Here is a 13,690-nt window from a genome sequence, read left to right as displayed (position 1 = left end):
CCAGGGGGGGGGAAATGTCCCCACCTTCTCTGAATAAATGTTTGGGCCCGGACTAGTTGTCTTGTGTGCCCCCGACCCCCCGCCACACCCTGCTGCCCTGCTCCTCAGACCTTTGACCCAGCAGTGAAAAGTTAGTTGGGATGTTGGTGAACTCTCTCAGGGTTGGCTGTGCTGAAAGCGCTGGGAAAGTGCCCTCCGAGGGCCATGGGGTTGGAAGGGTAGGTGTGGGTACCACGAAACGACACTCCCTTTGACCCAAGTCTCCAGACCAGGCCTGAACACAGCGCTAATTTAATTGTTACAGGCAGTGCAACGGCCCAATGATAGCAGGGCCACTTGAAAGCCTCTGAAATCAGTTTCGCTGGAAGTCAGCTGTATTCCGTTGACTCTCTCAGCGCCTTTATCTCTTTGTTCTTTGTAGGCTGTTTTCTTTTCTGATTACGCCCTCCAAGGTTTTGCTCTTCAGCAGCATCTCCTCCTTGAGCTTCCAGCTTTCACTGGATCTCTCTGTGAGGAGCGTCTCAGCATTCATAAAGACAAGAACTCAATAGTGTGGATGGCCAATGATCAATTTACATGCAGATAAACAATCAGCAAAAAACTGAATCAATATGGAGTTTTTAAAATGGTTTGGTTGAGTTATACAACAGCTGCATCTTTTATTTTACAAACTTGTAAAACATTTGTTACATTTTATATCATGGCATCTGTAGGTTTTGATATCTATCTATCTATCTATCTATCTATCTATCTATCTATCTATCTATCTATCTATCTATCTATCTATCTAAGCGTCGCATAAGGAAAAATAGCTCTTTTAATGTCAAACCAGTGGAGACACGTCATATTGAAATGCCAGCTGGTTCATTTGTAAAAGCTCAACAAGTCCCTCTTGTGGTTATTCACTGTAGGCAAACGTTGAATTTTCCGAGAACTTTGATTGTTTTGTAAAATATGAACGCTTTCCATCCAAGCAGCTACACATTATTGTTTTAAGTGTATTTGTTTGTTAATATACGATATCTGATTTATGTTGACACACTAATTGTGTGGTTTCAAATTGATTCTATTTTATCAAACTGGTATTTCTTATTTTTGTTCATTCAGAAAGAATGTACATGAAAAAAAACGTTAAGGAATTAGTAATGTACTCTCGGAATTCGCACTTAACATGACAGAAATTTCACCGTAAATGCTCATCTATCTCTATTAATGTCGCTGATTTGGTCTGACAGAAAAAAATAGCTGAAATGGCAGCGGTTCAGGACTCTTTCTTTCTTTGGTTGCCACAAAAACAAGAAAAAAGAAGGTTATTCCTGTTCAGTATGGAAAAACCACAAATGAACGTCAGCATACGGCCCTGAAGATTTTGGCTAGTGAAACAATGTAGCGAAACATTAACGGAACATTCAACGTTCTAAAATGTAACAGTTTTGAAAAGATGTTCCGATGAAATATTCTAAATCATAGTCAATGTAAACGTTACAGAGAACATGAAATGTAACAGTTCGACGAACAAATCCTCACACGGAAGTTGTAACTCAAGACTAGCAAACAGAACACGTTGGCTTGCTCCGGGGGGAACGGAGATTCTGAGGGGGAGTGTGAAGTTTAGGGAAGAGCCCTCTTTTCTTCAGCTGCTGACGCGGATGGGACTGTTTGTGCAACGACGCCGAGGACCACCGAAATCCAACCATGTTAACTTGGATCATAAGTGTTTGGAGCATTCTTGTGGTAGCACAGTGTTACTTTTCGGAGGAAAATTATACCGAAGAGTCAAAGATGCAGCCACCCACGGTCGTTATAGCTATAATCGCACGGAACGCCGCTCATTCTTTACCCTACTACCTCGGAGCTCTCGAGAGATTAAACTATCCCAAAGAGCGCATCTCTATCTGGTAGGTAACTTCCTTCTCTGCCGTTCAAGCTCGCGGATGATCTTTCTTATTATTTGTAGATGTCAAAAGGTCAGTCTTATTTGCATTCAGTCCCCTCCTCCCCTTGACTTTTTCAGACTTTTCCCCAAAACCAAACCCCTTCCCCCAACTAATAATGGTCGGGATAATTATATATATTCTGTGTGTATATATATATATATATATATATATATATATATATATATATATATATATATATATATATATATATATATTGAACTTAAAATCGTTTATCAGCACACTATTGAGAAAATTAACTGGATAAAAATAATGATAATGTAATAATTTTAAATAAATTTTTTTTCTGATTAAAATGGACATGATAAGTCTAATGCTACATTGCAAACAACAAAAAAAGTTTGTTCTTGTAGTTAATTTGTATTAATCCGTATTTCGGTCACTGACAAATAAGATTTCAATCTTTACATTTTTTATTTAAAATGTCACGTGGTTTAACTATCAAGAAATGCCATATTTTCCTTATACCCTGAATAAATATGCGCACACATCATGATCATAATTTTTCCAAACCTTTTTTAGATTTTTTTAGACATACAATTAATATTTACAAAGATCATGAATTATAAATTCATAAATATCATAAATATCACAAAACATTTTAGGAGTTGCACCACGTGACATTTTATGACCTGGACTAACTTTGCCTGTCATAAAAAGGTCACTGTAATGAGGGTCTTTACAGGTCCAGTCTATGATATCACTTCCTGTTGCTTTTTCCAGTACATTTATGAATTGTGGTTGCACCACATGACTTTATAGAAAACCTTTAAATGCAGGTAAATGCTTACATACGTATATAGTTATGTGCACTAATTCCTGTCTCTCTGTTTATTGTTTCCTTTAGGGCAGCGACAGACCACAACATTGACAACACAACATTAGTCCTGCGAGAATGGCTCACTGTCATGCAAACACAATATCACTATATCGAGTGGAGACCTTCAGATAAACCCACGTGAGATGATCATCACACAGCATGCACATATGGCAGAAACTTTGTCCTTTTAAAACTTTTTTTTTTAAGTTTTTGAAATTTAGGTGCTACCACTGAAGCTTGAATTGGTTTGTTTTATCCACACAGATCTTATGTAGGTGAGCTGGGGCCCAAGCACTGGACTAACGGCCGCTATGAGTATGTTATGAAGCTCAAACAGGCAGCGTTGAACTTTGCCAAGAAACGCTGGGCTGACTACATTCTGGTATGACCCAGTTAGAGCATACAGTATACACCCCGATTTTGGATCACACGTTGCTCAAATATAGATATACCAGGAGTATTAAAGATTCAACCGGGTCAGAATTCTTCAAAGTTCATGTAGGCTCAGATCTTGCTGTGGTCATGAATATGAATTGTGCTGGAATGCACTAGAATCATTTTTGCTCATATCATGTCAGTGTTTTATATTTGTTAATATCATGACTATTAAATTGTATAATTAGAATTGTGTCATTCTTTTTGTGTTTATTTCCTCATCTGCAGTATTCAGACACAGACAACATCCTGACAAACCCGGACACACTGCACCTCTTGATGGCGGAAAACAAGTCAGTCATTGCCCCCATGCTGGACTCACAGTCAGCGTACTCCAACTACTGGTGTGGCATCACTCCACAGGTACAGTGCAACCAATTTCCAGTTTGGATGTGTGTATGAGTGTGTGTGCATGTGTACGTTCCAACAACGCAATGAATGATAGCTAACGTTTCATCTTGCAATACACCACATTAATAAAGTTGCCATATCTGCTTTCACTGCTGCTGATCAGTGTATCTTCTCCATTTACAGACTACTGGTGATTTAAATAAGTTTGGGGTCACAGTTGTTTTTTTTCTTTAAAAAAAATGTATACCTTTTATTTAGTACAGATGCATTAAATTATCAGAAATGTCAGCCTTTAATAGTCAAGCCATTTAGATTCTAAGAAAAAAATTCTATTTCAAATAAATGTTTAATAATGTTTCATAATTTTTAGTGCTGGTCAACGATTAATCGCGATTAATTGCATACAAAATAAAAGGTTTTGTTTACATAACATGTATGTGTACTGTTTAGGGTATATTTATTATGTATATATAAATACACTCACATGCATGTGCATATTTAAGAAAAATAGGTTGTTTATATATTAAATATATTTAAGTATAATATGAATATAATTATATACATGTGAATATTTTCTAAATATATACTGTATGTGTTTGTCTTTATATATACATAATAAATATACACCGTACACACACATACATTATGTAAACAAAAACTTTTCTTTTGGATGCGATTAATCGCGATTAATTGTTGCCAGCTCTAATCATTTTTAGCATCAAATCATCATATTAGAGTGATTTCTATAGGATGATATGACACTGAAGACCAGAGTAATGTTGCTGAAAAATCAACTTTGCATCACAGAAATAAATGCCATATGAAAATATATTCAAACAGTTGTTTTAATTGTAATAATATTTCACAATATTTCATCAAATTAATGCAGCATTTTGGGAGCTTAAGAGACTTCTTATAGAACCCCAAACATTTAAATAGTAGTTGAGTAGTATATATATATATATAGCATTCAATTATAATTTAAATAATGTGAATATTTACCTTTATTACCGCTTTCACCAAATATGTAACTAAATATATTGCTACAAAAAGACATGAAATGTTGCATTGGAACTTCTGCATGGAAGATTAAATCTGTGACTTTTTCTTTTGGTTAATTTACGTGAATTGTTCAAGCAAATTGATTCATTAATCACACTTCACAAAGCACACTATGCATAAACAGTGTGGAAAAACAATTCCTCAGTTCAGTTTAAGTGAGGATCTCCTAAGAAATACAACATCACATTTGAAGATAGTAGTTTATTATAAGTCTGTTTGCTCAAACACTTTGTCCTTTGGCTGTGTTGTTGAGTTTTCTGTCTATCTCAGGGTTACTATCGTCGTACTGCTGAGTACTTTCCCACAAAACAGCGTCAAAGGCTGGGCTGCTACCCTGTGCCGATGGTCCACTCCACTATTCTGCTGGACCTGCGCAAGGCAGGCACCAAGAAAGTGTCCTTTCACCCCCCTCACAAAGACTACTCCTGGCCCTTTGACGACATCATCGTTTTTGCCTTCTCCTGCCGAATATCAGGTATAGTGCCCCCTTCTGGATGACTCCAGTAGATGTAATTTCTCTTACGCAATATGATCAGTTTAACATTTGGATTTAGTTGAGGGAAAAATTCCAACCTGTATCCAACTCACAATAACATTTTTTAGCATTGACAGTCAAATAGCTTTGGAAAGAGATGGACTGAGTAAAATTACTGACACTATTCATCTGATATGATTCACTCTCTGAAACAGAGGTGCAGATGTATCTGTGTAACAAGGAGCGTTACGGGTATCTGAACGTACCTGCAAAGCCTCATCAGACCGTGGAGGATGATCGGATCAATTTTGTCCACCTTTACCTGGAATCTCTGAGTGAGTAACACTGACATTTAGATATTCAGTTAGATTATTCGAATAAAACTTGTGCGATGACTTGAAGAACTGACAATTTCAGGATGTCACTTTAAAAACAGCATGCAAGACCTAGCTAGCATGACCTTTGTAAAAAAGAAATGCACTTGTATTAAAGGTGCAACTATAGTACTTCTTTAAAGAATAGTAAAAAAAAATGTAAACACAGATTATATAATGATAGTAAAATAAAAGGCCACTTAAAGACATATTGAGCATGTTGCTGTATATAAATAAAGTATATAAGTAAAATAAGTTTTAAATAATTGTCTTTTAATAATTTTTATCATGCTTTGACGAAATAGACTTTAGAAGTACATTTTATTTTGATGTGCTGACTAACATACTAAAGCACATGAGTACTTGACTATATTTTGAATGATATTATGTTATTTATTATTATAATTACAGTAAATATATATTTTAAATGTATTAAATTGCACCTTTAACAATACATATGTGTAATTACTAATTTATGTAAATACATGACATATACATTTAAATAGAAATGACTTTAAAGTATATTTTAGACAGTAGAAGTACAATAGTACATACAATAGAAGTAATTATGAAACTATATTTAAATATTTACATTAGTATAAAATAAGTGGGTCAAAAAAACTACTAATTTCAGCTAATTGAATCGAATATAAATTTAAGCTTTAAAAAAAATGTATGGAATTGTAACTAACATGCAATTAAGTGTCTGAAAACATTACATCACATTTGCATATAAGAAAAATCTTAAAGTGGATTATTTAAAAAAAAATTAATACACTTTTAAAATATGTAAAAGTGTATTTCTTTTACACAAGAGTGGCAACTGAGAATAATAATAATAAAAAAACATGAGGGATATTATGAGATGAACATTATATTATGAAATTGAAGACATAAATGTGAGATATTAATTCAGAGTATGAGATAAATGTTGCAGTTCTACTTGTGATATGAAGTCACAATAACAAGATATGAAGTTAATTATGAGAAAAAGCTACAAAAACCTTTTAATTTGAAAGGTAAAAACCTGCTTCCATAGCTCTAAGCTTCACAAAATCTGATGATCATGCAGCATGAAATGATTTTCAGTGAGATCTCAGTGTATTTGAATATTGTAGTAATCTGCTGCTAATTAGCTATCAGCTCCTTAATCAAAGGATTTGTGTCCTAACTGAAGAAGTCATTTCTCCCACAGTCCACGGGCCACCAATGTACTTGTCTCGCTATGTCCACGTTCCTCCCAAACGGTCTGATCTCATGGGCTTTGATGAGGTAAAGTGGAGCACATACTCTGTATTTTACCATTGCTTTGAGCTGCATTCACCCCGTGTGTTTGTTCTCCTCAGATCTACCTGATAAACCTGCGCAGACGTCCAGACCGCAGGGACAGGATGCTATGGTCGCTGTATGAGATGGAGATTGATGCCAAAGTTGTGGATGCTATAGATGGAGCGTAAGTACAGACATTTATCCATCCATTGTTATATATGCAAATGAAAATGAGAGCAATAATTGAGTTTTTTCACCGGTGTGTGCATGCAGAGCTCTGAACAGCAGCGATATTAAGATCCTAGGTGTCGATCTCTTACCTGGTTACTACGACCCTTTCTCCGGCCGCACGCTGACCAAGGGAGAGGTGGGCTGCTTCCTCAGCCACTACTACATCTGGAAAGAGGTCAGCCGCCCCTAAAACTATTTCAGTAAACGCCACTGTGTTTGATATTTTGTTATCGCTAACACTTTACACTAAGGCTCCATCAGTTAATGTTGGTTAATGCATTCGCTAATGAACAATACATTTATTACAGTATTTATCAAGCTTTTTCTAAATTTTGGTTAATAGAAATACAACTGTTCATTGTTAGTTGAATTACACTATTATTATCATTACAACGTTATATTAACAGATAGAACTTTTAATTAATAATGTATTACTGAATGTTTAAATTAGCATGAACTAAGATTAATAAATGCTTTAGAAGTATTTCTCATTGTTAGCTAGTTTAGTCAACTAATGTTAACAAATGCAGTCTAAAAAAGAACTTAAGAAATATCTTGAATTCTAATGCTGAGACATTTTTAAAGACATTTTTAGTTGTGTTAACATTTTTCAAGTGTTGAATGTAGCTAAAATAATACTACTAAATAAAAAGTATAAAGGTTTAATGTCTGGATGTTAAGGCTGAATTTATTTGATCAAAAATGGTGAATATTGTGAAATATTATTACAATTTAAAATAATGTCTTCAGTGTCACAAGATTCTTCAGAAATCATAATAATATGCTGTTGAGAACAGTTGTGCTGCTTCATATTTGTGTGGAATCTGTAATAATATTTTTTTCAGGGTTCTTTTATGAAAATTCAATAATTCAATGAAAAGTTCAAAAGAACAACATTTATTAGAAATAGAAAGCTTTGTAACATTATACATGTTTTCACTGTCACTTTTGATCAGTTGGGTGCATCCTTGTGAAGTATTAAATTCAAACCTAACTTCTGAATGGTAGTCTATATTCAAATAATTCAATCTGAAATATCATATCGTGTTTATAGTATGTCAAAATGATTAGCTGTTCTTTCAATCATAGATGGTGGACATGCAGCTAGACAAGGCGCTGATCTTTGAGGACGACATGCGTTTCCAAGCCAACTTTAAGCGTCGCCTGCTGCGTCTGATGGAGGAGGTGGAGCAGGTGGAGCTGGACTGGGACATCATGTGAGTGACACCTGTCTGTCACACGGTTGCTGTGGTAGCTACAAGAAACCAGAATCAGAATATTGCTTTTGCGTTTATTTTTATTTTATAACATACATTTCCCATATCCATGTAGACAATTTCAAATTCTTAGATATTTAAAAGATCCTCCCGCAATCCAACAGTAAACTCATCACAGATGTAGTGCCCTCATCAGGTGTCTTTGACTGTTGCAGATACCTGGGCAGGAAGAAGGTGAACCCTGAAGAGGAAGTCCCAGTGGAGAATGTGAGGAACCTGGTGTACGCCGATTACTCCTACTGGACGCTGTCTTACGCCATCTCTCTTCAGGGAGCTCAGAAGCTCCTCAACGCCGAACCGATATCCAAGATGCTTCCTGTGGATGAGTTTCTACCCATCATGTATGACAAGCACCCCAAGTGAGTAAGACGGTGTTCAGGCCTAAACTAATTTTACTTTAATAGTTCACCCAGAAATGAAAATATAGTCTACCTCGAAAATATAGTCTACCGGCAGCCATATCACCCTGGAGCCCAAGACCGGTTGCCCACTGAAGCTAAGCAGGGCTGAGCCTGGTCAGTACCTGGATGGGAGACCTCCTGAGAAAACTAGGTTGCTGCTGGAAGAGGTGCTAGTGAGGCCAGCAGGGGGTGCTCACCCTGTGGTCTGTGTGGGTCCTAGCGCCCCAGTGTAGTGATAGGGACACTAAACTGTCAACAAGCACCGTCCTTCGGATGAGACGTTAAACCGAGGTCCTGACTCTCTGTGGTCATTAAAAATCCCAGGATGTCTTTCGAAAAGAGTAGAGGTGTGACCTCGGCATCCTGGCTCAATTCACCCATTGGTCTCTGACCATCATGGCCTCCTAACAATCCCCATACCTACTGATTGGCTTCATCACGCTGTCTCCTCTCCACCAGTAAGCTGGTGTGTGGTGGGCGTTCTGGCGCAATATGGCTGCCGTCGCATCATCCAGGTGGATGCTGCACACTGGTGGTGGATGAGGAGATACCCCCTGACAATGTAAAGCGCTTTGAGTGTCTAGAAAAGCGCTATATAAAATGTAACAAATTATTATTATTATTATTATTATTACCTCAGACCATCCCAGATGTAGATGAGTTTGTTTCTTCATCTGAACAGATTTAAAGAAATAGTAGCGTTACATCACTTGTTCACCAATGGATCCTCTGTGGTGAATGGGTGCCGTCAGAATGAGAGTCCTAACAGCTGATAAAAACATGCCAATAATCCACACCAGTCCATCAGTTAACGTCTTGTGAAGAAACAAATCCATCCAGAACTTTTAACCTTTGCTTGACTTGCTTCTGGTGTGGATCACTTGTGGATTATTGTGATGTTTTTATCAGCTGTTTGGACTCTCATCCTGACGGCACCCATTCACTGCAGAGCATCCACTGGTGAACAAGTGATGTAATGATAGATTTCTCCAAATCTGATGAAGAAGCAAACTCATCTACATTTTTGATCACCTGGGGGTGAATATATTTTCAGCCAATTTTAATTTTTGGTGAAACTGTTTCTTTAAATGTTAAAATTATTTGTGAAGTTTAAAGAGTGATGTTGCTCATTATAGTTGAGAAAGTATGCATTCTTCCCCATAAAGACAAATGCATACCGTCATTTTCTCCTTGTTTATATTTTATGAGTACTTCATATTTTTGCAAAGTATGCCTGCCGGAAATATCTCACCACAAATGTGTGTTTTGGTACTCTCTACATAGTTTCTTAACTATGTGATAGTCCTTTGATTTTTATAGACAGAGAGAAACCCAGATCTTGAGTTGGCATTAGCTTTGATTCCTCAGCGCGAGTGGTTTTGTGTGCGCTGTGGATTGGCGTGATGCCATCCATTTCCCCTGTCCGTTTCCTCTCCATCTCTGACTCTTATTCATTTAGCTTGGCACGTCCCGCCTGAAGATCCTCATCCCCACAGAGACAGATCAGAGCAGCCTTATTCAATCTTTCCAGCGATCCGGTGTGCTGCTGCTGCCCCGCGGACGGCTAACCCTTTAAACACCCTTCCCTGTCTTCCCCGTTACACATTCCAGCTAAACGAGTTTCTACTTTAGCCGGTGTTTGCTGCTTTGCTCTCCTTCCAGGTCTGACAAAGCCAAGGGCCGTCTGCCAGCAGGCCCAGTACACACGTTTACCCTCAGCACGTGAAGCACCTCTTCAGGCTTCTGCTGAAAGTATTTGACATTTTATTCAAGCAGCACGAGCCCTAAAGCAATTCATCATCTGATTCTGGATCCTAACCCTAAGTTCCAAGTTATTATTATATTATATTATATTATATTATATTATATTATATTATATTATATTATATTATATTATATTATATTGCTCATACTGAGTGGTAGAACATTGTTTTACATTAGGATAAAATATGGATATAGTGTAAAAATTATTAGATATTATTAGTATTATCATTGCACTCATTGTCTGTTCATTATTACATTATTTTATATTATGTTATATTATTGCTTACACTTATGGTTAGGGATTATTTTTTTCAAATCTGGAATAAAATTTGGATTTTTATATATTAATAAAATAGAATAAAATATTTTATAGATCTACACACACACACATATATATTATAGTATAATTTTGTTTATTTACTTTTATTTGATTGTATTGCAGGTTTTTTATTTATATTGCATATACTTGGGGATAAAATATAGATTTTATAATTAATATAATATTGCTCATACTGAGGGGTAGGAACATCAGGATAAAATATGGATATAGTGTAAATATATCTAGTATAAACATTGTATTATTAGTATAATAGTATTATTAATCATCTTGCTTGGTAATAATATTATATTATATTACTGCTTGTAGGGATTTATATGTATGTGTGTGTGTGTGTGTGTGTGTATATATATATATACATATATATATATATATATTTATATACATATATATATATATATATATATATATATATATATATATATATATATATATATATATATATATATATATATATATATATATATATATAATTTTATTTATATTGTATAATTTTATTTATTTTAACCATAATATTTTCATTTATTTTATTTTATGTACATTATTTATTTCTTAAATGTATGGTTAGGGGTCTGGTGATGTCACATGAACATATTTTAGACCTATTTTCTAAAGCCTTTAATAATAAGCGCTCACATTGCTAAAGTGTTTTATTTTGATGTTTCCTCTCAACAGTGAGGACTACAAATCCCATTTTCCCAATCGGAATCTGATGGCGTATTCCACACACCCCCTTCTGGTGCAGCCCTGCCATTACGCCGGTGACCCGGAGTGGGTGAGCGACACAGAGACCTCTACGCTGTGGGATGATGACAATGTGCTCACGGACTGGAGGGGCTCCTATAAAACTCTGAAGGGCTCTCAGCCACCGGCCGGCCTGCAGAGCGCCACCTACAAGGACGAGTTGTGAGGTACAGCCCCAAAGCCTCATGAATGGGCATCTTCTAAGAGCAGAAGGATCAGGAGTGAGCAGCTCTTTATTAGGAGAGAAATGTCACTCATCATGGAGACCTCAAAACTGGAAGAGACGAGGGAGACCTGGGACCAATCCTTAGGAAGAGTCACTCTACAACAACAAAAATACATTTTTCTTGTTTTCCAGTAAAAATTTTTAAAAAAATCTCTTCGTTAAGATACATTTACTTAGTAAAATAAATGATATGAAGGCACGTTTTCATGCCAGCGCAAATCCAACGGCGAGAAAATTGGAAAAATCAACATTAAAAATGGAAAACATTTTTATTGTAAAACAAGAACTGTAAAGGTAAAAGGGTGCGATACATTTGATGACTCTTATATCTGACCACGAATTAAAACATTTTATTATATATTTGAGGTTGAAAGTTTTTGTCCATTTTTTGGTATGGATTAAGCTAATTTTGCTTTTTTTATCAGGTTATTTTTCTTTATTAACTATAAAAAAGGACATTTGATAGCTTTTACAGAAGTGGTGCATTATAAATTGTATTACTGGAGTTTAAACAGCTGTCATAAGGACTATCATGCTCAGACAATCAAACAAACAGAGCTTAGTGTATATTAGAAATGGTGTGGTCAATTTCTCTCTCTCTTTTTGTGCACTTTTGCTGTTCATGACAAATTTCTGTTCCCATCATTTGTTCTTATTTATTATTTTCCCAGTCTTATTCCCTTCTGTGTCTCTCCAAACTGAACAGTGGGACCAAATTAAATGGCATGATAAGAGTATGCATGAGAGTTTCGGAAATTTTTGTTGTTATTGAAATAAAGAATTACGTTTTTTTAAACATTACATTGTTGGATGTCAGTTGGACGTTTTCTTCTCTTGTCTCTTGGACAAACAATAAATACAGAGGCAGTAGACCCATTACTAGTTAGGACCAGAATATAATCATAAGGTTTTATCAAATTTGACAAAAAGTTGACTTGGCAACACATTGTGGGAAGTAGTTTTACTTCACTTCCAGGAGCTGCTCGCTCTGCTGCGGTTCTATCGCCATCTGTTGGTAAGATTACAAATGGACAGGTACAACCTTTCGGTTTTCTAGAGTGTATATATTTTGAGCGAGTAATTAACTAGGACCTTTTTTTTTTTAATTATTTGGTTGGACTTTATTTTAAGGTGTTCTTGTTACAGTGTAATTAGTACCCTAAAAAGGAACCCTAAACCAAACCATAATCCTAACTAGCAATATTGCAAATACATGTAGTTAATTAACATTACTCAGTACTTAAATGTATAGTTACACTGGAACAAGGACACCTTAAAATAGTGTTACCAATTATTTAAATTTTTTATTATTATTATTTTTTTTTTTAGAAATAGGCTACATTAAACTACCATTAAATTAAACATTACCTGAAATAAAATATAAAAAATAAAATAAACTTATTTCAGATAGTTGCTAAAGGCGACATTTGTCATTTTAAAACTTACAACAAAAAAAAGAATGTAAATGACAAAATAACCAAAGACAAAATTCAACTAAAATTGAATTGAAAACATACATTTATAGTACTATATCAAGGATGCTAAAATAACACTGAATAGACTGAATTTACAGTACATACAGTAGCTTGTACGCAAAGTTTACAAATGTTTGAAGTAGTCTGAAATAGTCGTTCTCAATCCGAGTGAACTTCCTGACATTATTTACAAGAGGCAATTCACATTTCATGAGATCGATGAGTAAAATACACTTCTGAGTGTTTTCAGTTCCACATAAACTATCGACAAGCACCACGGCAGTTTCTTCAGACATTCAGTACCAGACAGGAAACAATCAATACAACAATAAAGCTCAATAAATTAGTAAAAAAAAGCTCTTGTAAATGACACAGAGTCCTTAGTCACATACTGAGATAATCTTTTATGACATAACTGTTCCTCTCACAATACTGAGATGTTGTTAAGGGTTCAGACTGATGCTTATGTCTTTCAGAGCAGTGCAGGGGTCATG

At 35.5% G+C, this 13,690-nt stretch overlaps 1 protein-coding gene across 1 annotated transcript; it reads left to right on the top strand.

Moving 5' to 3' along the window:
• The first annotated feature begins 1,573 nt into the window (after window positions 1-1,573).
• LOC113109652 (probable inactive glycosyltransferase 25 family member 3) lies at window positions 1,574-12,455 on the top strand. The gene is made up of 12 exons (XM_026273351.1): window positions 1,574-1,898; window positions 2,803-2,913; window positions 3,040-3,157; window positions 3,439-3,573; window positions 4,894-5,098; window positions 5,314-5,433; window positions 6,668-6,744; window positions 6,819-6,925; window positions 7,015-7,147; window positions 8,062-8,189; window positions 8,405-8,608; window positions 11,427-12,455. Exons 1-12 carry the CDS (start codon window positions 1,696-1,698, stop codon window positions 11,659-11,661), a joined length of 1,776 nt encoding a protein of 591 aa, XP_026129136.1. The 5' UTR covers window positions 1,574-1,695; the 3' UTR covers window positions 11,662-12,455.
• The last annotated feature ends 1,235 nt before the right edge of the window (window positions 12,456-13,690 follow it).

Source organism: Carassius auratus, chromosome 10, assembly GCF_003368295.1.
Source record: "Carassius auratus strain Wakin chromosome 10, ASM336829v1, whole genome shotgun sequence".
NCBI classification, from domain to species: domain Eukaryota; kingdom Metazoa; phylum Chordata; class Actinopteri; order Cypriniformes; family Cyprinidae; genus Carassius; species Carassius auratus.
Note: the sequence above shows the minus strand (reverse complement) of the source record. Positions and strands in the feature narration are given on the sequence as shown.